The sequence below is a fragment of the Amphiprion ocellaris genome, chromosome 17 (genome assembly GCF_022539595.1).
Source record: "Amphiprion ocellaris isolate individual 3 ecotype Okinawa chromosome 17, ASM2253959v1, whole genome shotgun sequence".
NCBI classification, from domain to species: domain Eukaryota; kingdom Metazoa; phylum Chordata; class Actinopteri; family Pomacentridae; genus Amphiprion; species Amphiprion ocellaris.
The window spans coordinates 22,009,636-22,034,698 of NC_072782.1; the positions used below are offsets into that span (position 1 = coordinate 22,009,636).

Genomic DNA, 25,063 nt, shown 5'->3' on the forward strand with positions numbered 1-25,063 from the left:
CCTGCTTGAAATTGAGCTTATACAATACTTTAAACACTGTCACATAGGTGAAAACTGACATGCAAGCACGCAGGTCATATTTAAAGCCACTTTTCAAGACACTGCATCTTTTAACTCAAGCAATTGTTTTGAGTTCAGGAGGCACCATATGCTGAGTTTATAGCAGAGCTTTTTTTTTGTCTCGACCGTAGACTAAGTAACATCAATAATATCGCTTTACTGCAGCTTAAGACTTGTAAAATGCTAATGAACTTCTGGATCCAGAGATTGCACATACACCATCCTCGCTTGGTCCAAACATTCAATAAAGCATCAAATGTGGATCATTCCCCCTACACATGCGCTAAGTTATCCTGTTGGCCTGATAAAAAGAACAGCAAGCTGCTCTTTTCATTTCATCTGCCAGAAATCGTACGACGACTGTGCAGCCTTGGCGGAGAACTGTGCTCTCTGAGTGCTTATCTTTTTTTAGTATTGCTATATTTGTGTACACTTCAGCCTAGCCTGGCAACTTCAGGAAGCTGCCCAAATACTTTCTTTATTTTACTTTTACTTGATTCAATTTCATTTTATTCAAGAAGACTGAAATGGTTGATAATGCTTGTCCATTGGTTATGTATAAAATATACTTCATCCATAAACACAGAATCATTGTATTTTCAGCTTTCAGATGGTCTTTGATGGTCATACTGATGTGCCTTTGAGTCGGGAAAATGAACCAAATGCAAATTTTTCATCACTATATTCTACATGTCTCATTTTAAAACGATTTTTATATAACCTGGTTGCTCTAACCAGATTCAGTTAAAAAAACAAAAACTTCTGTGATCCTTGTTGCAACTGAGAAACCATTGATTGACTCAGCTGTTACCAACAGTTACTCGATACAAATTCAGAGTGCTTTACTTTGAGTTTTTTCTGTACTTCTGTACTCTGTAGGACTATATATTGCAAAATAAACCCAAGGTGAGACAAAATATTGGAGCAAAAAATATGCCCACAAACTGCTTGGAGTATTTTTCTATTCAGAGCTGCAGTAAACATACACACACTTTGCTTTGATCACAGTTTAAGTTTTTTCATAATGTTTGCTGGAAAAACCAAAGGAGTAACCTAAAAGATGCTAAAAGACGGTGTAGGCTCAGGTTTACTGTGGGCAAAATCTTTCACATTACACATTTGCTGTAGAAGGAAATTGGGGGGGATTTTTGACAGTAAGAAAAACAAAGAAATAAGTGTAAAATAAAATTGTACAAGCAGGACAGGTTGTGTTATAACAGCTCCTATTATTGCACACACACAGCTCACAATGATATTGAAAACAGGGTGATGAGCATTTTGACAATGCAACAGTGATTACATAAAAAGATTTTGTGCCACAGATACAGTAAACCCTATTAACCACATGGTGTAGAAAAGCAAAAAAATGCACACTGGATACATCGACATATGATATATATATATATATATTTAAAAAAAGGAAGATGTATGAAAAACATGAAAAGAATAAAGCAAAATGAATTTGAAAAAATCTTGTGGAGCATGTAGTTAGTGTCTCTATGTGCTTCTTTCACGTTGCCTTAATCCTTGGATGAAAAACAGATTCCAGATCTGTAGCAAAAAGCAACACAAATGTAGCTGATGACAACTTAATAATGTCGAAACAATCAGGAGAATTTTAATGGAGATTGATTTTAAGCACAATAAAAAGCATCAAGCTAACTTTGCTAACGAAAAACTCTACATGACGTAGAATGTGTAATGTCAGAGAAAGAAGCAACTTGACAAGAATCTGTAAACAGCAAGGAAGTCATCATTAACAGAATCATTCAGTTCCAATGACCTTTATTTAATATCACAGTCTATTCATAGTTTTAAAGTATGCAATAAGTTAAATTCATATGGCTTCATATAGTATCTATATTATATATCCTATGATTAATAGCCCCAGCACGCACACCACACATTCATAATAATCTACTGCCCCTCTGTGTGCATTAAGTCTCTGTTTTTAAAAACCTTTTTTTAAGCTAAAACATTTTGTACAAAAATCTACATGGGAAATCAACCAGCAAAAACTAGGTTGTACTAATTTGAGTAGCACAAACCAAAACTGAAAATGTTCCGTGATAATAATTTAAAGTGATGAATTTTTCCTTTTTCATTTTCCATCAATACCATTATCTGGGCTAGCTTGTACAAAGATAAACCACAGATATTTCAACTGCCGTTCACATGTGCCATATTATTGGAAATTAAAGGTACCCTGTGGAGTTTTAGACTACTATTCATGCTATGGAGCAATTTTATTGTACCGCTATTAGTTTCATGCCATTCACTGATTGAGTGTTCTAGATAATGTAGAAAGAAATGTAACTAGCAAACAGGAAACTCTAGGAGGAGCATTGCTACCATAGACTGTCTACAAAAGATGGAAGTAGCCTCAGTGGTGTGCTAAACCTGCATTCTTTCTAACAGCCGGCAGGGGACGAATCTTCTGGTTACAAAAAGAAGTCCAATTGTATAGATGAGAAAATGACCCTACTTCAGATTTGTTACCTCCATAAACATTTTCTGTGGTCTTAATTGCTTGTTTTAAGTCTTCTTCAATACAGTACAGTGTCAATTTGGTAAAGGATGCTCCCATCTAGGGGAAAATAGATGATAAAGCAGGGTATGTTATAGGGTGGAGCAACTTTGACAATATCAGTGTGTGTAGTGTCCTCGAAAAGAAAAACTATTTGGTGATGTCTAAATTCCAAACGTAAGGCTTCAAAATGATAATCCACAAACTAATGGCTGACAATATAGTGACTATATTCATCTGTTATATACAATTACGACCTGTCACGTGACAGATAAACGTGGTCACAGCTGTCAAAATCCTCCACAGGGCTGCTTTAAAATAATTTCACATAAGGCACTGGGCTGACAGGTTTTATTTAGTGACAAAAAAGCTGATGAAGCTGAAGTGTCACTGACGATGTGTGGCATAAGCCTTAAAGTCCTAAGTCTTCCCCTTTGAGCTGCTGATATACTTGCTTTTAAGTACATGTTCACACATGCATACCACACTGGGCGAGTTGGGTGAACATGTCTTCATTAATAAATGCATTTCTGAGATACCACTCAGCATATGAGTGTGGGGGCAGATCTAGATCACACCAACAATGATGGAAAGTTTTGAAGATATAGTCATAAAGCATTATCTGTTGGAAGGCCAAATATTTTTGTGTAAATGTCTGAAACTACTGAAGTTCACAAGACTCCATACAGATTCTATCCAGACATCCCAGGCTAAAATCAAAACCTGAGGCAGTTTGGTCTCTCTGCACATTAAGGATGCCGACTGCACATCCACAGATAAACTAAACAGGAGTTGAGTCTGACTCAAGGCCAAATCTAAAAGGAGTCAAATCAGAGCCGAGGTCAAGTCCAAAAGTCTTGGTCAAGGCCATGTCATGACTGAGTCCAACAATCCAACAATATTTGAATTCTAGTCACAGCCAAGTCTACAAGGAGTGAAGGCAAGTCTGAAAGGAGTCGAGGCTGACTCAAGGCCAAATCTGAAAGGTTTCAAGTCTGAGTCAAGGTAGACTCAAGACTACCTTGTAGTACCTTGAGCACACAAGAACTTAAATTTAAGTCAAGGCCACGTTCAAAAGGAGTCAAGGCTGAGTCTGAAAGCAGCTGAATCTGAATCAAGGCCAAATTTAAAGGAGTCAAGTTTGAGTTAAGGCAGAGTCCAAAAGTAGCAAATCCAAGTTATGGCCAAGCTCAAAAGATGTCAAAGCTGAGTCCAAAAGGAGTTAAGGTTGAGTCAAGGTTGAGTCCCAAATGAGTCGAGGCTGAGTCAAGGTCAAGTCCAAAAGGAGTCAAAGTCATGTTCTAAAAGAGTTGAGACTGAGTCAAGGCTAAGTCTGAAGCAACCAAGGCAAAGTGAAGATTGAATCCAATAAAACAATAAAGAAAACCAGGTTCCTTTCAGTCCAAGAAAAGCTAAAATTGTAGCAGAAATAACATTTTCCTCCACAAGCTAACATGACACACACAGGTGATGGGAGGCTGAGACCAAGTCAAAGTGTCCAAGTCTTTGTCATGTTTTTCAGTCTAACACAACAATAAATAATAAAGCAGCTCGTCTTCTTGCTGTCAAGCGATTCCGTGAACATTTTCTAGAGAGCCTGTGTAGAGTGTATCATGGCACAAAAAAACCTGATCGTAGTTTGTGTAGAAGTATCCACTAGAGGCATAAAAAATATTGTAATCCACACTATGACTTTTAAAAATATTGTCCAAATTGTTTGGATTGTTAGGCATGATTAAGTGCAAATCTGCCCCCTACTTTTATACTCCAACACAAAGTATACAAGCATGTGAACAATGATGACCGTTTAAGTATTCGCAACAGTAAAAGCAAGTATATCAGTAACCTGAGCACTGTTACATAATGGAGAGACTTATTTAATCAATGAGCTAACTTTACCAATGAAACTAAATCGTCACTAGTGTTATGGTTCAGATCCTCGAGTGTTTGTGGACAATGTACTGATGAGGCGTCTCCCTCATCCTTCAGAGAGAAATTGATAGACAGTTCAGTGCAACAACACTCGGTCTGTCTATCGATGCCTCTGGACTGACATAGCCAGCCTGCTGTGACTGGTTACCACCGCAGATCTGGTTTGCAAACCTACAAATCCCATCAGTGTCTCATCTGGTCCTGGGTGTGTGTTTGAGCCTGCAGTTGCCTCTTCTCCCTCAGCAGCTTCTGGACTCGACTCTGGAAAGGATTCCAGAGGTTTTGCAGGATGTTATAATCCTGCTGCTGCTCCTGGTTCTGATTGTGTTTCTCATGACTCTTGGAGTGATGGATGTGGTGGTTAAAGGGCCTCTGTTGTTGCTCGTTCTGGTTGCTGCGGCGCCGGAGAGTAAATGACTTGTGGTAGGTTGCGGCTGCGAAGACAGATGGAAAAGAGAGTTTGAAGTAAAAACATTTTAAAACAATGGGCAGTCTTGTAATTGGGTCATTCCATTAAATATCAACCAGTGCTCCCTTGACCCCCTCAGAATCAGTTATTTTTTTTTATGTATAACTTTAGTATTTTAACTGAAGCCATGCCAAATTTTACCTTCATACTATGACTATTTTTAGAGTTACAGATCCTATAAGTGCATAGGGGAGAGTCAAGATGTTGTGCTTTTAATTTGCGTTACTTTTTCCAGCATTTCTGAGCCTCATAATTTCACAAGTACAGGAGATAGACACATGACATTTTCAGAAACACACATTTGAGCTCTGTTCAAATCTGCAACCAAATCAATCAGCCTATATGTTGTACATATTCAGTTACAGTAACCCTCATTATGAAGAAGCCTAATTATGAATGATAGGTTCCCTGCTACCACATAGTGTTAATAGATACTATTTAATTTGTTTATGTTGTTGTTGTTTTTGTAGTACGTTTTTTTGTAAATTGAGTTCTGGGGATAAAGGGGCAGATAAAATAAGACTTTTCTTCTTTCTGCTCCCTTTCATTCTAGTTTGGAGAAGTTTGTATTTACATTTTTTTTTTAAAAATTACAAATGAATGAAATAAAGAATAAAAAAAAATTATATTAGTTCCAAATATCAGTTATTAGTGTATTAATTACCAATAATTGGTAATGAGCCAGAAAAAACATGTCAGCTCATCCATAATTTTTACTCCGCCAAGGAACGCGGTAGAGCTATGTGATGATCGGCTGTTGGTTTGTCTGTCTGTTTGTTTGTTAGCAACATTACCCAAAAACAGATTGACGGATTTGCAAGAAATTTTCAGGGAAGGTCAGAAATGACACAAGGACCAAGTGATTAGACTTTGGCAGTCATGCAGCTTATAGTCTGGATCCATGGATTTGTTAAAGATTTCTGTATCATGGTGAGATAGCGGCACAGCGTCACTATGGCAACAAGTGAACACTACGTCAGCTGCCTGCTGACAATCACATGATTGTGATCCTACTACAAATCGACCAAAGCGGACTTATCGGGACTTATCTGTAGGAAATAATACAAAGAACAGTTGATTAAATTATGGAGGTGTTTCCGAGCCCCGTCAATTCCCACCGCCCACAACATATTTAGGTCACGCGATTCGGTATCCATACATAAAGTACACATGCTTAACATGCCTGTACTCAGCGCAAGGTCATTTTGTTTGTGGGTACATCTATATTAAATGGCCACATTCCATGTTGCTGTGATTTCCCATCATAATAACTAATAAACAAATGCTGCATTTCTAAAAACAAAAATGCTGCATTTTTGACAATGCCATGTGGGCGAATGAACAACCTTGGAGGAGTACTGCACTCTCTGAGTGCTTTTCTAGTTACTTGTGTTTTGATACCAGGATCATCTTGTCACCATGGTTCATTCTGTGTCAAAACTGTTTTCCGCTATAGCTGTATTTTAACACTCATAATTGTAGCTTCTGGCTGGGAAATGAAGAAGCAAGATCGGTGTTCACATACTTTATGTAAAAACTTATCACATTGATCAAACCAGTTTGCAACATTCAGTGCTTGTTTAAGAATCTTTTTTTATTTTACTCGGACAGTGGTAAGTTCTTGTTCTGTCAGTTTGTTCTGTACTGTTTTGTATTATTGTACATTAGTTTTTCACCACTGAATGACTCAGTTCTGAAAGAACGTGCTGACAGAGCATAGCTCTGATAGCCTTATGTGGACACTCACGGCTGGTGCAGGTGACTTTGGGCATGTCCCATTGGCCATTGGACTGGCAGCGTATAGTCGGAGCGTGTCTCTGGATGAAGCCCTGTTTACAGTGATAGCGGAGCAGCGAGTTGATCTCATAGCGAGGCTTCATGGGCCCAAACACTCGAGCATCCTTCACCATGGGGGGCTGGCCACATGACACTGGACAGTAAGAAACACCATGTAAATATATGATTTACAGTTGATTGTTTATCCAGTTGGGGGACAGTGCAACAACATGTGAACACAACACACACCTGTAAGCACCTGTGCAGCACCATGATCATTCATTTTGGATAATGTTTGATGAATCTTAATCCAATCTTTGTTTTTCTTTTATGTCTGTTTTTGGTCTTCACCACCTGTTGAGGAAAATATCTCATTCTTTAAATGCTAAATATTCCATTTTGTTCATCAGTTATTCTGCAGTTGTTGTTTGATGCTGAGCAGGTGGAGTTTAAAAGCTTTACCAGAGCTTTTTAGGTGAAAACCAAAGCTAAACTAAAATAGTTGCATGTTACAGGCTGGTAGATTGGTATCGTTCATTCCATTCGGTTTATTCACTTTAGAAAACAGTAAAAGCACAGACATAGATGTGTTGCATTAATGTAAAACTTGGCAGTGAAAGCAGTTATCTGATGAAGGAAACCATGACTGTTTCTAAAACAGTCCCTTTAGTATTTAGAGCAGATACACAACATAAACGATATGGACATGGACCTTGTGTTTTAATACTTGATAATAAATCTTGCCAACAACATGCTCACAATTTACGTCTGTAAGTTGACTGGTGCCAAGTACTGAAATTAAGTGGAAACATAAAAGCTGCCAGAAATACAAGAACTTAACATGCACTTTGGTAAATAATTGGCAGTGATATAAAATACATATGATTTGTAGTTTACATAATGAAAAAGAATCATAATCACTGGTGACCCCTTAAAAGAGAACTCCAATTTTTACTTAAGATGCATGGTTACTTAAACTGAAGAAGATGCTTTATATATCTTTTTTTTTTAAAAAAGACACCATATTTGCAATATTAGGAGGAAAAATACACTATTTGACTTGCTTCTAATTCTGAGAGCTGCACGTGTTTGATACAGACACTAGCTTTTGTTAATGAGCAGCTTTTTTCATGTGAAAAAGTGTAGATGCCAGCTACCACATGCTGGAAAAAGGGGGTTAATTAGCCCTTTTTAACCAGGAGAAGACTTTTTTTCTCTCTGTTTTCTCTATCGTACAGAATTTTGTTGGTGGCGATAGTATTTAAATACCTGGCTTTTATTGCTCACTCAGTTGTAATAAAATTGTGTACATACCTGTTCCCTTCTTGCAGGTGAAGGTCAAGTGATAGTTGCAGGGCACATCGTTCCACTGTCCTCCCTCATGCCAAATCATCACCACACAGTCCTCTCCTGACTGGAAGAAGCTGTCGGGCTGGTTGGGCCTCCAGTGGTCGTATTGCTGTCAAAACACATAGTTTAATTTCTGACTTTGAAACACTCAGTAACCACTGAACAAACATGGAGTTATTACTTCATATCCTCTAAGGACAATGCAGAAATCGGACTGCTACGTCATGTTGAAAAATTCAACATGCAACTACCCAGCAAAAGATTTGCACGTCTCTTTGTGGGCATTTTGTGATAGTTCAGTTCTCTCTCCTTGTAGCCAGTTAGTGCTGTTTCTATAGAGGTGCAGGACCTTATATTGCAGTGAAAAATGTGACATGAGCAAAAACACCCAGAAATTAAAAAGTCTTCCTAATTCATCACCATATGTCCGTGTTTAAAAGGAGGTGATATCGAGGTTGAGCTACGGAAGCTACCCATGAACAGGGTCCCTGACACAGTGGCCATGGTTCGAGTCCGACCCACGGCCGTTTGCTGTAGGTGCTTCCCCAACTCTTCTCCCCATATTTCCTGTCTCTCTCTTCACTGTCCTATATAATAAAGGCCAAAAAAATAACTTAAAAAAAAGAGGCGATATGGTCAAGTGAGCGAGGAAGACTTTATTAGACTGAGGCGTTTTTTTCAGTGCACTTTATACAATAAACAGAAACAATTTGTGGCTTTTTTTAAAACTCTCACACAGTACTATACGTGTGTGAATAAGGACTATGAGTAATAAGGACAGCAGACTTCTTACGCATCACATGTGGCTGGATGTAATTCACTGAGAAACCAGACAGTGGAGCTGCTGAGACAACCAGCACCACAGGGCCAGAACAACCCGACAGCTTTCTGCAGCTTGTATGCAACAAGAAATGCACTAATAAGATTTCTTAGTTTCTTTTAAAACCACAAAACCTGCACTGAACGTGCTGTATGTACAAACTGAGGCTGTGCACAGCTCGGTCAGGGTGTGTCTGTATTCTCAGTAATAATACATTACAACAACAGCAGCGGACCCCCTCCAGTATCACATTTCAGGATTTCTCTCTGCGGTCATCAGGCCCAGTTAATTCAGCTCGCATGTTGCAGCAGCAGACACACAATGTGTGTGACGGTGTGTCATCACAACTGAGAGGCACAGACGCGCTGCGTCACTGCATTCAGCTGCAGGCATGTCATGAAACATTTTAAAGTTCACGTTTTTGGCACTGGTGTGACAGTGATGCACAGTGACGTCTTTCATGTACTTTGTGTTTTAGCTGAGTTTCTGTTCTGCTTGTAGGAGTGACAGAACAGAACTCTTTAAACTCTCAGTTTTATTTTTAGTGCTGTAACAAGCAGAAATTCCACTGATTCAATTATGATTTACAATTTTCTAACAAATTCATTTTGCAGATGCTTTTATTCAAAGCGACTACATTTGAAAGTAGATACAACACAACTAAATTCAGTAAGTTTAGTTGTAGTCATTTTGTGTCTTTTTGAGGTCGTTCTGTGGTTGTTTTCTGTCTTTTGTGCTTATTTTGTCTTTATGTGAGGATTTTGTAATCATGTGTTTCATTGGGTTAGTTTTGCCTTTTAACTGAGCTTTATAACTTTTAAATAAGAAACAATAACAGTCACTTCATACATATAATATGTTTTTGTTGCAGAATCATTCAATGAAACAATTATTTTCCCAACTTTACAAGTCTTGATTGTTTATGGAAAGTCAAAAACATTTTAATAAATCAGAACACACATCTTCAGACGTCTTCATCAGTTCAACCAACAGCTGACAAGTCGCATTTTAAATACAGTCAGTTTCAGATATTTATATTACAATGTGCTTTTGTGTGTAAAAGATAGCTTCCACTTTGTGTGCCTCTTGTATAAACTAAATGATTGATGGTCTCTTTGTGAGATTCAGTCTTTGGGTTATTAGCTCTTTGTTTCAGACCTGCTGTGATGGGAATAAGTCCAGGACATTGTTACTTCTGCAAGGAACACGGCAGAGTTATGTGACGATCAGCACTGGTTTGTCTGTCTGTTGACAACATTACTCAAAAATGGACTAACGGATTTGGATTAAATTTTCAGGGAAGGTCAGAAATGACACAAGGACCAGTTGATTAGATTTTGGCAGTGATGCGGCTTATAGTCTGGATCCATGGATTTGTTAAAGATTTCTGTATCATTGTGAAATAGTGGCGCGGCGTCACTGTAACTATGACGACAAGTGAACACTACGTCAGCTGCCTGCTGATGATTGCATGATTGTGATCCTACTACTAATTCACCGGTGAGGACTTATTGGGACTTATCCATCAGAAATGATACACAGAACAACTGACTAAATTGTGGGGGTGTTTCTGAGTCCCATCAATTCCCACCGCCCACTACATATTTACGTCAAACAATTCGGTATCCGTACATAATGCACACATGCATAGTATATGCCTGTGCTCAGCGCAAGGTCATTTTGTTTGTGGGTCATATGGAGGAATGAACAGCCTTGGCGGAGTACTGTGTTCTCTGAGTCCTTTTTTAGTTGTGTTATGTGTCAGTGAGTGCTGGTCTTACCATAGGTCTGCCATCGGTCCATCTGAAGTCCCTCTCAAACATCTTGTCACTGAGGCCGATCCACTGGTAGTCACTGCCCAGACCTGCAAAAGAAACAAAACACAGAGACTCTGAGTTCACTCATGGATGAAAGGAAGCAGCGGATGAAGATTATCGCACTGTAGATGGTTTAGGAGAGGAGTGAGGAGAGACCCAATTCAGGTCTGTTTCATCTGTCAGCGGCTTCACCAATAAACTCAGAGACATTTAGTGCAAACGCTCAGTTTGATTTTCTGTAGAAACAACCTTTCTATCTTCCTGACAATCTTCATTGGACTCAGAGTGCACTGATCCACACATCATGCGTTCATCCTGCTTTAATAATAAACAGAAACTCGTTTGTTGATGTTATCACTGCTGAGGGAACAAACATATCTCCATATTTAAAAGAAAACACTCAGTTTCCAGCCGTGAGTTAACCAAAAGTTCTGTTACAGTTAGCTGACCTGCACAACTGTGTGTTTGAACCACTGTAGGTGGTGTATTTAGTCAAAGTAAAGTAATATCGCAGCTGTATGACATGTAACAGATGTTTCAGACTGCCTGGGTACTTATTTGTACTGTAATTTAACCATATCAGTACATCTATGTCTCAAACACTGTAACTGATAATGATAACGTTTCTACTGCAGGCACAAGGTGGTGATTTTGCTTTACTTTGTGGTCATTTTGCATGTTTTTCTGGTCATTTGTTGTGTCTTTTTGGTCATTTTTAAGCTACTTTGTGGTCATTTTGAATAACTTTCTGGACACTGTTAATCACTTTGTGGTCTTTTTGTGTGCCTTTGGGGTCATTTTGAGTCATTCTGTGGCCATTTTGTCTTTTCATGGTTGTTTTGTGGCTTTTGTGATCATTTTGTGTCATTGTTGTCATTTTGTGTTTATTCCCGGTCATTTTGAATGTATTTCTTGATTGTTTTGTGTCTCTTTGTGGCCATTTTGCTTCTTTGTAGCCATCTTGGTTTCTTGAAGCTAGATGTAGTGAGCAAAGGGAAGCTGACTTCTCAATCCTAGGTTAGCCACACCCAAAAGCATATCTTGCTTTTTCATGTTTTCCTCTGTGTGGGATCATAATTTATAAAATGAACACCATGCCCTTTTTAAGGGGACTTTAAACTAGCGATTACCATGAGCTGATAAAAAAAGTTTACTTAAGTAACAGATCAAGTGAGGTGTACTCTAACTTGCTCAGCTATACGTTCAGATTTCTTTTTGCAACCAGAGGAGTCGCCCCCTGCTGGCTACATCCAATTTTTTATATATTCTGTGGCTGACACTCGACCAGTATTGGAGTATTGGACCCACATCTCCCAGCAGAGCTCTGGAACAATAATTAGCATGACTTTAGTTTAAATCGTGAAGACAACTTACGATTAACAAAGAGCTGCTCCTCATGTGACAGGATGCTGGCCAGGTGAGCTCCATGCAGCCGACACTCCCTCTCTGCAGCATCCCAGGTGCGACGGTGTGTGAAGTACTTGTAGCAGTGTGACTGAAACTTCTGCCAACCAAATCCACACACCTCCGTATCTGCACAGAGGGAAAAACATCAGATATTAAAGAACTATAAATACACTGAGTACACTTTGTCTTCACTATTTGTATCAGGGTGCAAATTGTTTTGAAAAAATTCTTGAATTTGTACAGTTTGCGGAACAAAATTATACCCTCAAATATAATAAACATTTACTGAGCACTTTATTTGGAACACCTGCTTATTTATGCAATCATCCAATCAGCCAGCTGTGTGGCAGCAGAGGTCAGGAGTTTTAGTTCATGTTTGCATCAAACATCAGGATGAGGGAAAATGTGATCTCAGTGACTGTGGCATGATTGTTGGCAGCAGACAGATGTGTTGGTTTGAGATTCACAACATCACCAAAGTTGAGGAGGATGGGCTCCGACAGCAGTTTCAGCAGAGGTAAATCTTATTTCACTCGAAGCTAAATTCTGATCTCACAGCTGTCTAATGAGCTGAGCTGATGCCTCTCTGTGAATAGCCTCTACTGATGCATGTGAGGCATTTATGGAACATTAGCAGTTGAACTGTAGACCAGCAGTCAGTCAGGATGTATGGCATTTAGAGAACAACTGAGAACTGTAGCATCTACTGATACATGTGAGACATTGAGGGGAACACCTGTAAATTGTATATTTCAATGTGTGAGAGGCATTTAGGAGCACTGGTAAATTGTAGCATGTCTCTACAGTCTGCAAATAATAGCCACTAGGGAAAATCAGTAAATTTTAGCGTTTTATAATGTGTGTGGCATTAAGGAAACATTAGTGAATTATAGCATGTACGAGGTGCATGAAGTGTTTAGGGAACATCAATAAATTGTTGTGTCTACTGATATAAGTGAGGTATTTAGGGGATTGAACGATGAATGGGAACATCTGCAAAATGCTTAGTCTTTCAGTGTGCGAGGCGTTTAGAGAACATTGGTAAATTGCCCACTAAAGGTCTGCCTTTTTAGGGAGCATCAGTAAAAGTTAGCATCTACCCATGCATGTGTGGTGTCAAGGGAACATCGGTAAACAGTAATGTCCACCAGTGCATGTGTGGCATTAATAATACAAATAATACACCAATGTTCTAAACTGATGGTCGGCCATGTTATCAATCAATATTCAGTTCATTCTTATGAACAGTGAAGTACAGTGGACATTTTTCCATAAGCCGAAAAATTTTTACATCTTCAACCGCCAGCACATAACATTTGCTGTAAAGTCAGCCAAGGAACACTGTCTTGGGGAAACAACTCTAATGTAAATTGGGACATCTACCATTGTCTACCAATGGTCTCATTTACTGAGCATCTAGAAATTGTAGCTTTAGAATACAACCTATGTTACACCTCTGCCTCTAAACTGCCTAAGTCTCTGTATTCACATCTGTCACGTTGTGCTACCCAACACCAAGTCAATTCTCAGCCAATGGAAAACACTGAGATATGATCAAACAGCCAACATGATGCATTTCTTCCTCAGAGTGCAGCCTAAGCATAGCTTTCGCTGTCAGAGCATCAAATTCAAAAAGCACAAGCACCTAAAATGTATTAGTTGGTGCCAAACGACAGGGTCAAATGACACAGGTGGACCTGAATGAAAAAGTTAACGTGAAGTTTGGACCTCTCTTGTTGCTAACTAGTTTTGATGCACTCTCACTTTTCAGGTGTAACAGCTGACTAATCAAATCACAGTTTCTTGTCTCAGATTAGTTATGCTGCTCCACAAAGCCTTGCTTTGCGATCTCTGATTTACATTCAGGAAGAAGGCTTTTAACTTGATTATATGCATGAAGTTGCCCACAGCCAGTCGACTGGGACTCGTGCTGCTGCAACAATGAAGCAGCTCTGATTTGTTTATTTCTCATCAGACTCTGTTGTTCTGCAGAGAGAGAGACTCAGAGGTCCAGCTGGGGAGTAAATCCCCTCGCTGAGTGAGTTCAGTAACACACAGTTGGACTTCATTAACCCTCACAAATATCCAGTTGTCTGCAGGTCAAACCCACACACACAAACACACACATTTAGTTTGATATACAACGACTTAATCAGCCCTCTGCTTTGTCGACCTCAGTGAACAATGGATGTTTTGTGTCAGTGGCTTCAGAATCATTTCGGTGCCAATAAAGTCGCGATGGAAAGTTACTGTCGAGGCTTCGGGGTATAAGCCTTATATCCTAATAACTGCACTGAGCGACCACCTGCAGGTTCAGGTGAGGACGGTAATGAAGGCAGAGCTGCTGGATGGTCAGCTGGGTGAATGCAGCTTCATGCAGCACATGAAGGGGAGCCTGGTTCAGTTCGGGGCAGCTCTTAGCTGGACTTTTTCAATGCCACACAGCTGCAAAAGCTTTCTGGCAAAATAATGGAGCAATTATCTGTTTTTCTCCTTTTTCTTTCCACTGGCAGTGAGCTGCAAGAGGACAGCTGTGTCTCTGAGTCGCTGCGCTGTCTACTAACTTCTGCATGTATCAGGCAGGAAAACTACAGTGAATAGTCCAGAATTTACATCGAAGTTTGCATTCATCCTTCACATGGATACGCCCTGCAAAAGGGGAATTTTCCACTTTCTATCCCCCCATTTTCTCTGGACAAAGAACTGACAATCTGAAAAGAAGCAGTGCTTTTCGTTGCCATGTTTCAAATCTATTTTCTTCAAGGTCAAGTCATTAAGCTTAAGTTGTCCTTCTACATTGAATATACACCGTTGTGCTTTGGTGTGTCTCTGCTGCTCTCCAGAGTCTCTTCATTCACCTCAAATAATGGCAGCTAAAATGGTGCAGATCAAGTTGGAGTTGGAGCTTAGAAATGTTGGACAAAAGTTACTTTTACCGAAATGACTGCAGCACATAAAAGACAGAAAAACCAATTGAATCTAGACAAGAATCAGTAGAGCTATGAAAACCAGAAAACAGCTTATGGCTACATTGGCAGAATACTGGCCCTTGCATTTTCTGAGAATTATGATCAAATCAGATAGAGTTACAGCCTGTTGTATATTTTGTTTCAAAGAAGCATCATCTTTGCGCAAATTGATATGCTACATAAGCAGCATGTATTACTACCAAGCAAATCAATCACAGTTGACATGTGCACAAAGGCTATTAAGAAGATTTAATGAAGAACTAGAAATTAGCCAGCAAATTAATGTTGAGCAGATTCCTTGATTTAATATGATAAAATATGTACATTTCACACTGCTGGTAACATACTGTTGGTACGTGTTGGTGTCAGTGCAGCTCGAACTTATTCTGATGATGACGCTAAGCTAAGGCTATCACTAAGAGGCAAACTGTCAGGCCTGTGGTGAATGCCATCTGGTGTACTTGCAATATCTTTCAAAAGTATGATTAACTTTAACAATCTGTTCTGGCAGATGGATCTCTCTTGCAGACAGACAACCTGCAAAAACTGAAAAAAAAAACACATTCCACTGCCACAAATCAGGAAATTAGTTACTTTCACAGTGTGCTAATGGCTAGCGGCTGAGTTGAAAATAATAATAGCTCATTAAGATGTGGGCCTTAGTGGGCAATAAAAGTGAGAGAACAAAGAGAAGAACCGCAGGAGAAAAGGAGACAAGCAGTTATCAGTTATACAGTAACGAGAGGGGAGTGTACTAAGATCCTCTGACGAGTTAACGTCGTTACTTCTGTTGCTCTTGCACAATTTCAGTAATAGTAATCCTTAATAATGAATAAACCTATTTATGAATGACAGCTTCCCTGCTATCACATCTTAAAATATAATATTTAATGCATATTGGTTCCAAATATTGGGACGTAATCTTTCTTGATTGCCAATAATCAACATCAGCATTGGTTCTGAAAAACCCAACCAATCAACAGATAACTTCCATTTATCAATCTGATTCTTTACAATCAGAAAAATTGTTGGATTTTCAACTTTCCAATTGAAACATATCATATGTGACAGTTCCTTCTGGAAAAATAACCAAATCTAAAGCTTACTAACTTTATTTAGGAACGCGGTGGAGATATGTGATGATCGGCGTTGGTTTGTCTGTCTGTTTGTCTGTTAGCAACATTACTCAAAAATGGATGAACGGATTTACATGAAATTTTGAGGGAGTTTCAGAAATGACACAAGGACCAATTGATTCGATTTTGGCAGGGATGTGGCTTATAGTCTGGATCTATGGATTTGTTAAAGATTTCTGCATCATTGTGAGATAGCGGCACGGCATCACCGTAACTATGACAAGTGAACACTACGTCAGCTGCCTGCTGATGATTGCATGATTGTGATCCTACTACACAGGAGAAAAGAGCAATTGAGAGGAAAATAAAACATACTGGACATACAGATAAAACAAATGCAGCATGACTCAAAAACAGTGAGCAGAGCAGCAGATTGTTGGAAGGCATGTTGAAACGTCTTTCTACAGCTGATGTGCAGAGTTGTTTGAAAAGTTTGTAGAGGTTGTAAAAACGTGGACAGTTAAATATCTATAGCATGCAGAGCCACCATTTTTTCTACTATAGGTAACTTTGGTGGTCACTTCGAAAACTGTTGGACATTTTCCTGTTATTCTCAATTTTTGTAACATAAATAATCAAAGAAATGTAACTTTTTAAATATTATTCATGCCATTTTAACAGAGCTATACTGCACAAAAGACATTTCTGAGTTGTCTCTCCTTCTAACCACTGATATACTGTTTCCAGAGAGCTGCAAGACTTTGTGTTTCAGTGAAAAATGATCCCACAGTGAGGAAAAATGTAAAGGAACAAAACACAGCCAGAAAGTGATTGGAGGTCAAACAGTTAAATCTTATTTAATAAATGTACTGATGCTCTTGTTTAATGTATAATAATAATAATAATAATAATAATAATAATAATAATAATAATAATAATAATAATAATAATAATAATAATAATAATAATAATAATAATAATAATAATAATAAATTTTATTTATAAAGCGCTTTTCCAATAACTCAAAGAGGCTGAATATATATATATATATATATATATATATATATATATATATATATATATATATATATATATATAAAAAAAGAATGTGGTCTTGAAACTTGCTTCTGCTTCCACAACAACAGAACAACCATCTTAAACTTTCATCACTGAACTCTGGTGCATGGTCATGGAAAACATTAATCCCTGGAGAGCTTTTGAGAGCCTGAGTCTGAACTCGCTGCTGAGTAATGACAGAAATATTGGATGAGAGGCTGGAACTAATCTGCTGAGGAGCCGACGCCCAGAGCTGGAGGACAGTTGAGGACCAAACGCTCGGTTTGTACACTTTATTTACCTGTTTGAATGTGGGTCAGTGTGTTTAGATCGCTTATATATGAATGATAATCCCACATTGTTGTGACTTAAGTCTTGTTTTTGTAGTATGGGGCATCATTTCCTTTAATAAAATGGATTATAGGATCATTCCGTGAAAAATCCATCTGTGCCTCCCACCTGACCCCCTCAGAATCAGCTGATTTTTGTGTACAGTAGCTTAAGTAGTAGAGTTACTTGCCCTGAGTACATAGAAACAAAACAAAATTCCACACTTGTGTTTTCCAGCCACTTTCATGTGTCTATCTCCTGTACTTATGAAGTTATGAGGACTCAGAAATGGTGGAGAAAATAACACAAATGAAAAAGAGCAAAATTTCAACCCAACTCTATGTACTTCAAGGGCCTTTAACTGAAAATATTCAATATATGAAGGCAAAGTTTTAAAGGGCTTCATTAAATATATTGAAGGTATTGTAGATTTTTAAAAAGTCAGCTGATTCTGGGGGTTCAGTTGAACTTTCTTCAGATTTGATTGATTATTACACTGCCAAGGAATGCGGCGGAGTTATGTGACACATACGTTCGTCTGTCTGTCTGTTAGCAATATTACTCAAAAACGGAATAACGGATTTGGATGAAATTTTCAGGAAACGTCAGCAATGAGACAAACACCAAGTGATAAGATTTTGGCAGTGATGCGTCTTATAGTCTGGATCCACGGATTTGTTAAAGATTTCTTTGTCATTGCGAGTCAATCAAAGATAAAGATGAGGTGCAGTGAAATTACTGACATTCATCACAGATTACAGACCTGATTAATTTGTTTCATGTCTAGATAATGGCTGTTATTACTGATTCTAACCTTGTTCGCAGAGCTCTCCAGCATAGCTAGGCAGGCAGAGGCAGGTGTAGGAGTTGACCCCATCCAGACAGGTGGCTCCATTCAGACATGGGTTGGACTGGCACTCATCGACATCTGCAACACAAGTCGTCATTATTCCACGTCCTCGGTCTGTCAGTGCGGGGTCAGTGTGGTCGGCTGTGTGTGCTGCTGTACCTGTTTCACAGCGTTGCCCAGTGTATCCAGGTGCACAGACGCAGATGTTCTGGACTCCTCTTTTGTAGCAGGAGCCTCCATTCAGACACACACTGGTGGAACATGGCAGGAGATCTGCACGGTGAATATAACACTGTTAAAATGACGTCTGCATCAGGAGCAGCGCTGTGTCATGTGATCGCTCTTCATCTCTGTTGCAGATTTGTGATTCTTTGTTGGCATTTTGCATCTTTGCGGTCATTTCGTGTCTGTTTGTGGTCAGTAACCGAAAAGACAATTTCAGTTGCTTATTGCTGAAGTTCTGAGGATTACCAAAACCTGAATGACTAAAAATCTACACAAACGTCATGATATTAAGCTTAGATTTGGTTTCTTTTTCTGACATGACAGATGAGTAGTTCAAGGGCAGTCTAAGTTTAAAATCTGACATTTCTGACAGTTAATGGTAGAATTTGGGTGTTTTTTTAATGCTTTCAAATCTGCTGGATGGCATTGGGTTCAAAGGTTTGATTTTATCTCACTTTGCTTCCAGCTGTTTTAGTTTTATATCCCACTGAACCAAGAGTGGCATACCATCACTCAAACCACTGAGTCAGTTGCTCTGAGAAGTTCAGAATATTTTGTCTTTTAATTTGGACCAATTTTTAAATAGGTGTGTAGGATGAAGTGATAAAGTTTTGATGAAATATCACAATTTTAAGCTCAGATTTATTAGTGTTTTTCCCAATGGAACTGCGTTTCACAGATGAGTAACTCAAGACTGTTTCAAAGCTGAAAGTCTGAAGATTCTTTTTGTTTTAATGTAGAAATTTTGGCAATTTTGCCATCTTTACCACCATTGCTGTCTAAATAGACGTTCATTAATGTGCACTGTCCCTATCAAAAAAAGAAATAAAATAAAAATGTACCTCTGACGTTCACAGTGCTGGCCTCCACAGAATAAGCCAAGTCGGTGCCGGTCTCTGGTTCCTCTGTTGCCTCGGTCTCCTCAGGTCTCTGTGGGTGGGCCTCCACCTGGCCAGGGGCAATCTCTTTGTCGTAGTCCACAAAGTCCTCATCTGGCAGAGCGGTGGCATCCGGATCGGGGATCAGAGCCCAGTCAGGAACTGAGCGTGTGATTTGGTCAAAGGTATACAGGGGGGATGTAGTGGAGAGAGTGGTCAGCCTGACATCCTGTGTGGAGGTTGTAGTGGACGGATCAGTGTGTTCGCTGTAAAGCTCAGTGTGGTCGCCTGAGGTTGTGTTTGGAGGCTCTGTGGTGACTGCTGGATGTTTCTTAGCATCTGTTGCAGCAAGGGAGGGATGTGTGGAGGGTGCCAGTGTGGTACCTTCTACAGTTGTGTGCTTTACGTCTGTGGTTTGGTCTCCAAAAGTCACAGCTGCCACCGCTGGTGAAACCGTGACCTCCCCTGACGTCTCCCCATCCCCAGACAGCTGATCTGCACCTGAGCCAGTTTCTGGTACAGCATCTTCTGTGGCTTCACTGCCGGTTGCAGGTGGGAGCTGCGTGGTGTGGAGGGTGGAGTGAATCGGCCGCAGTGTGCTGGTGAGTGTGGGTGTCTCTGGTGGGTATACGTCCTGCCCTGAGGCCTCGTCTTCTCCTGAGGCGGAGCCCTCTAAGTCCTCTGTTTGTGCCGGTGTGGTGGTTTCCTCTGACTTTGTGTCAGGCATAAAAGTCGGAGGCTCTGTCCCTCCAATTTCTGTCTCGTCTGTCATCACACCTGGCTGGCCACCTGCAGCCGGCGTGGTCAAAGCACCAGTGCTCTCAAGTGTAGCGCCAGGCACATCATCAGTGGGGCGGCTTGCAGAGCCTTCCGTGTCCTCATAGGTGGAGACTCCTGAGCTTGATGGTGTGGTAGACATTGGTAGTGAAACAGGCGGAGTAAATATGGTGATTGTCGCTGTTTCATCTTGAGTTCTGAGTCCATCAAAATCCGTGAAGACATCAGGAAATGTGTCGGCTCCCACACTAGAGACTGAACCTACATCTGGGTATGTATCTGTAGGATGAGAGACCTGATCACTGCTTTCCTCAGTAGGTGTCTCGTCTGTGTGTATTTCTATGACACCATAGTCGAAGGGAGTCACACTGGAGTCCTCCTCCCTCTCCTCGACCTCCACCTCCTCCACATGAATAGGGGTGGCCGTCTCAAACTGATCACCTCGGGCTTCCTCTGGCTGTTCTGGTGCCAGCGTCACCTGGATGCATCAGGACAGTGCATAAATTAAAAATAAAGGTTTGTAAAGCATCATGTTGTAATTTAATTCTAACTTGGGTCTCTGCTTTGGTAGGTTTGGTCACTTTACCTATCAGTGTTAATTTCATTAGCAACAAAAAGAAAATGGGTTTTTGCAGCTTGATGATTAAAGCAGAATTTTGCAATTGAGTCAGTCCAACCAAATGTAGAAAAAGTTCCCTCCTCACCTCGTCAACATCAGCTGATTATTTATCTACAATAAATTTAGTATATTTAATAACGCCATGCAAAATTTTACCTTCATACTATGAGTTACAGGACCTTTAGGTACAGAGGAGTGGTTTTCATAAAATGTCACAATTCTAAGCTCAGATTTGGTCACTTTTACTGACAGAATCACATAGATTTCAAAATCTGAAGATTTTTAATGTTTTTACAGTTTCTTGTTAATGAAGGGTGTCTTTTGGCTGAACATGGCTTTCAAAACTGCTGGCGAATTTTGAGGTTTAGAGGGTTAACAGCAGAAATTTGGGCCAAAACTACAAAAATCTAGCTAATGCTGGAAATATCTGTCAATTAAACGCTCCAGTCAATAGATGGTACCTCATCTTTTCCGTTGACAAAGCTGACCATTGGAGGCAGGTTGATGGGAGATGGATCAAGGGAGTCGGCGTCCCCACTGCCTTGGATAGCTTGACTGGTGAGATGAGTGAGGTCGGTGATGTGGGGAAACCGGGAGATGTTCCCAGGCTGGTTTAGGAGGTCCAAGACAAGGTCCACTGTAGACACACGAGAAAACCAAGTTCACAAATCAGGTGAGAAAAAACGAGACAACAAAGCAGCAGTGCCTGAACTTAATGTTTTCAAACATGAAATTGTCAAAATGTCAAAAACAGAGATGTGCAATGTTCTGAAAGGGCTAAAAAGTTTTGGAAAGATACCACATGCTAATTTAAAGACCTGACTGCCACAAAAAAAAGACACAAAAGAGGATAGTGAATAACATTAAATCACAAATCTTGAGGAAAAGAAATATTTGAGTGAAATACACAATGCCTCGGGCTGCACAGTGGCGTAGTGGTTAGCACTTTCGCCTTGCAGCAAGAAGGTCCCTGGTTCGCGTCCCGGCTTTCCCGGGATCTTTCTGCATGGAGTTTGCATGTTCTCCCTGTGCATGCATGGGTTTTCTCCGGGTACTCCGGCTTCCTCCCACAGTCCAAAAATATGCTGAGGTTAATTGATTATTCTAAATTGCCCGTAGGTGTGAATGTGTGAGTGCTTGTTTGTCTATATATGTAGCCCTGCGACAGACTGGCGACCTGTCCAGGGTGTCCCCTGCCTTCGCCCGAGTCAGCTGGGATAGGCTCCAGCACCCCCCGCGACCCTAGTGAGGATTAAGCGGTGTATAGATAATGGATGGATGGATGGACACAATGCCTCAGAGCCTTATTGCATTACACCTGGTTTTCCTTCACATAAATAAAAGATGTTTCCGCCATAAAACACACAATTGGTGCATAAAAAATCCTCAGAATGCAGGAATTTATGTGTTTGACACCCAGACTCATCAATGTTCAAACAAAAAACAATCCCTGATTATTTTTTTGATAACGTAAGAATATTAAGGAAAAGAACCCATCAGAATATCCCAGCACGTAATGGCATTCAGATGATGATCAGTGGCGGAGTACCTAAACTGTACTCTAGAGTCCACTTTGTGCTACTTCATACTTCTGGGCTAATACACCATCATTCAAAAGTTTGGCGCCACCCAGACAATTTCATGTTTTCCATGAAAACTCACACTTTTATTCATGTGCTAACATAACTGCACAAGGGTTTTCTAATCATCAATTAGCCTTTCAGCACCATTAGCTAACACAATGTAGCATTAGAACACAGGAGTGATGGTTGCTGGAAAGGGGTCTGTAAAAATCATCCGTTTCCAGCTAGAATAGTCGTTTACCACATTAACAATGTCTAGACTGTATTTCTGATTCATTTAATGTTATCTTCATTGAAAAAAAACTGTTTTTATTTCAAAAATAAGGGCATTTCTAAGTGACCCCAAACTTTTGAACAAGAGTGTACATATAATTGTCTACTACATTTTTTCTAGCTACTTTTTCATAAAGTAGACATGATAATCTTTAAAATATGCCATCCTGTTAACAATTAACACCACTGTGTTTTATATTTTGAACAGATTTGTGTTTTCCATCACATAAATACAGACATTTCCATTGTCATTGCATAAAAATTCCCCAGAATACTTAGTATCTGAGACAAGCTGAGCTCCACTAGGTCAGTGTTCCAGTATCTCAGGGGTAAAACTAGCAGTCGCCCATGCAGCATATATCACGTGTCCATTGACTAAACAACAGTATAAGCAGAGAACAATTGTTCACTGCACTTAAATTACGGTATGTTGTTAATTAATACCTTACTGATTCATGATGTCATTAATTATTGTGTATTGTGTATCAGTATTTGCATCCCTAGCGTCCTGCTACAACCAGGAAAACCACAAAAATACAACTGAATTCCTCTTTCAGTCCACCATCAATAAGGAAATTATGCAAACTCCCTTTTTACTCCTGTAAAATCAGTATCAGCCCCATGTATGTAATTTTTTATCTCATTGTTGAGACAGTAAGGTACTTTTTACTGCACTGAAATTATGTAGCAACTGGAATTACTTCGCAGTTTACATTAAAAAATATGATGAACTTGTTTTAAAAGTTCAAAGCAGTGGTCTTCAACTTTTCTGGCTTGTAAAAGAAAGCTTATGAGTTGTTTGCAGTTGTAACAAACAGGCATTTTGCCTTTAAACTCCTCACATGGTTTCATTTAACGTACCGTGAAAAACCCAAAGAGGAAGAAAAATCCAAAGAAAACTAATCCACATTTGTGAATCAGAACTTTTAATCATCTCAGCTGCAACCTCTGGGGTGGGCAAATTTTTTTCCAAAAACTGCAGTCCCTTGTATGTCCACTTGAGGCTCCCAAAGAGCGTGAATCGTCATGTTAGAAGGTCCAATTTTAGAGCAGAAATAAACGTTTACAGCCTGGTATAGAAACCTGTCTTGTCTCTATAGCCAGGAGTGTAATGCTACTTGTACCAGAGCACATCTTTTATGCACTGTGGTGACTCGTTTCTAAGGTTATGTTGCTGCTAATCTTATCGTTGTAAGTTTATACATGTCAGACTCTAACTGAGCACATGATAAAATTTTAAACTGACTTCATAAATAGTTCATAACGTCACCATGTTGGAGCTCTACTACGCTGGTTAGCTTCCAGTTCAGCAGTAAAAAGAAACTAAACTTCCAGTGCTGAGCAACCGATTCTAAATTTATTCCATGTTTTCATGATGTAAAACCATTTTGCCCATTTTAGGCAAACTCTTTATGCATTTGTGATACCTTTATACTATTTGTGAAAATGCAAAAGGAAGATTTCACTGCTTTTTTTCCCCATACAGGCCACATTAAACCAAGTCCAGATCTAAAACCACTACATACAGAGTTAGGGTTAGGGTCCAATCTGGACTAGATTGTCCTACATAGGCTCCTGGGGGATGAGGAACCTGTCAACCCTCACTCAGAGCCTTGACTTTGATACATTTACTGGCATTTGACCATTCTGAGTCATTTTGAACAATCGTTGAGTCATTTTGGACAAGTTTTAGGTAATTTGAGAGAGTTATTTTGGAGAGTTTTAGAGTCACCTTGGAAAAACTTGAAGTCATTTTGGAAAGATTTTGAGTTATTTTGGACAACTGAGTCATTTTAGACAAGTTTTAAGAAATTTGGAGCAATTTTCTATTCATTTTAGAGATGTTTCAAGTGTCCATTTCTAAGTATGGTTGTGGTGTTTCTATAAAGGTGCAGGACTTTACATTGTAGTGAAAAATGAGCCCACTATAAGGAAAAAAAGGTCACAGGCTCATGAGAGAGTTAACCGATAACATTTCTCTACATTCTCTGCAGGTCTTTACTGTTAACATAGTACTTTTTCAGTTGCTACTTCAGTAAAGGATCAGAGTACTTGTCGTAGATCTTACAGCAGCTCATTTCTGATATTGATTAAAATGAGCCAAACAAGCCTATCTGGATGGGTAACAGTCAGGGGTCTGTGTTGCTTATGATTAAGGTCAGTTGGTGCCAGCAGCTGCTCTCAAACAATGCACGCTTGTGTGACTTCATTAGGACTTTACGGTGCACATGGAAGATGCATCGTGGGAGTGAAAATACGACAAAAAGCT

At 39.5% G+C, this 25,063-nt stretch overlaps 1 protein-coding gene across 1 annotated transcript in view; it reads right to left on the bottom strand.

The window, feature by feature from the left end:
- Positions 1 to 1,129: 1,129 nt before the first annotated feature.
- LOC111580626 (versican core protein-like) overlaps positions 1,130 to 25,063 on the bottom strand; it is a 48,397-nt gene continuing 24,463 nt past the window's right edge. The window contains exons 8-16 of the mRNA XM_023288450.3: positions 21,400 to 21,575; positions 19,507 to 20,797; positions 18,599 to 18,712; positions 18,404 to 18,517; positions 12,126 to 12,284; positions 10,716 to 10,798; positions 8,079 to 8,223; positions 6,736 to 6,918; positions 1,130 to 4,953 (exon numbers count right to left, since the gene is read on the bottom strand). Coding sequence (XP_023144218.2) covers positions 4,703 to 4,953; positions 6,736 to 6,918; positions 8,079 to 8,223; positions 10,716 to 10,798; positions 12,126 to 12,284; positions 18,404 to 18,517; positions 18,599 to 18,712; positions 19,507 to 20,797; positions 21,400 to 21,575 — 2,516 coding nt within the window. The 3' untranslated portion in view covers positions 1,130 to 4,702. The remainder of the gene's footprint in view (positions 4,954 to 6,735; positions 6,919 to 8,078; positions 8,224 to 10,715; positions 10,799 to 12,125; positions 12,285 to 18,403; positions 18,518 to 18,598; positions 18,713 to 19,506; positions 20,798 to 21,399; positions 21,576 to 25,063) is intronic.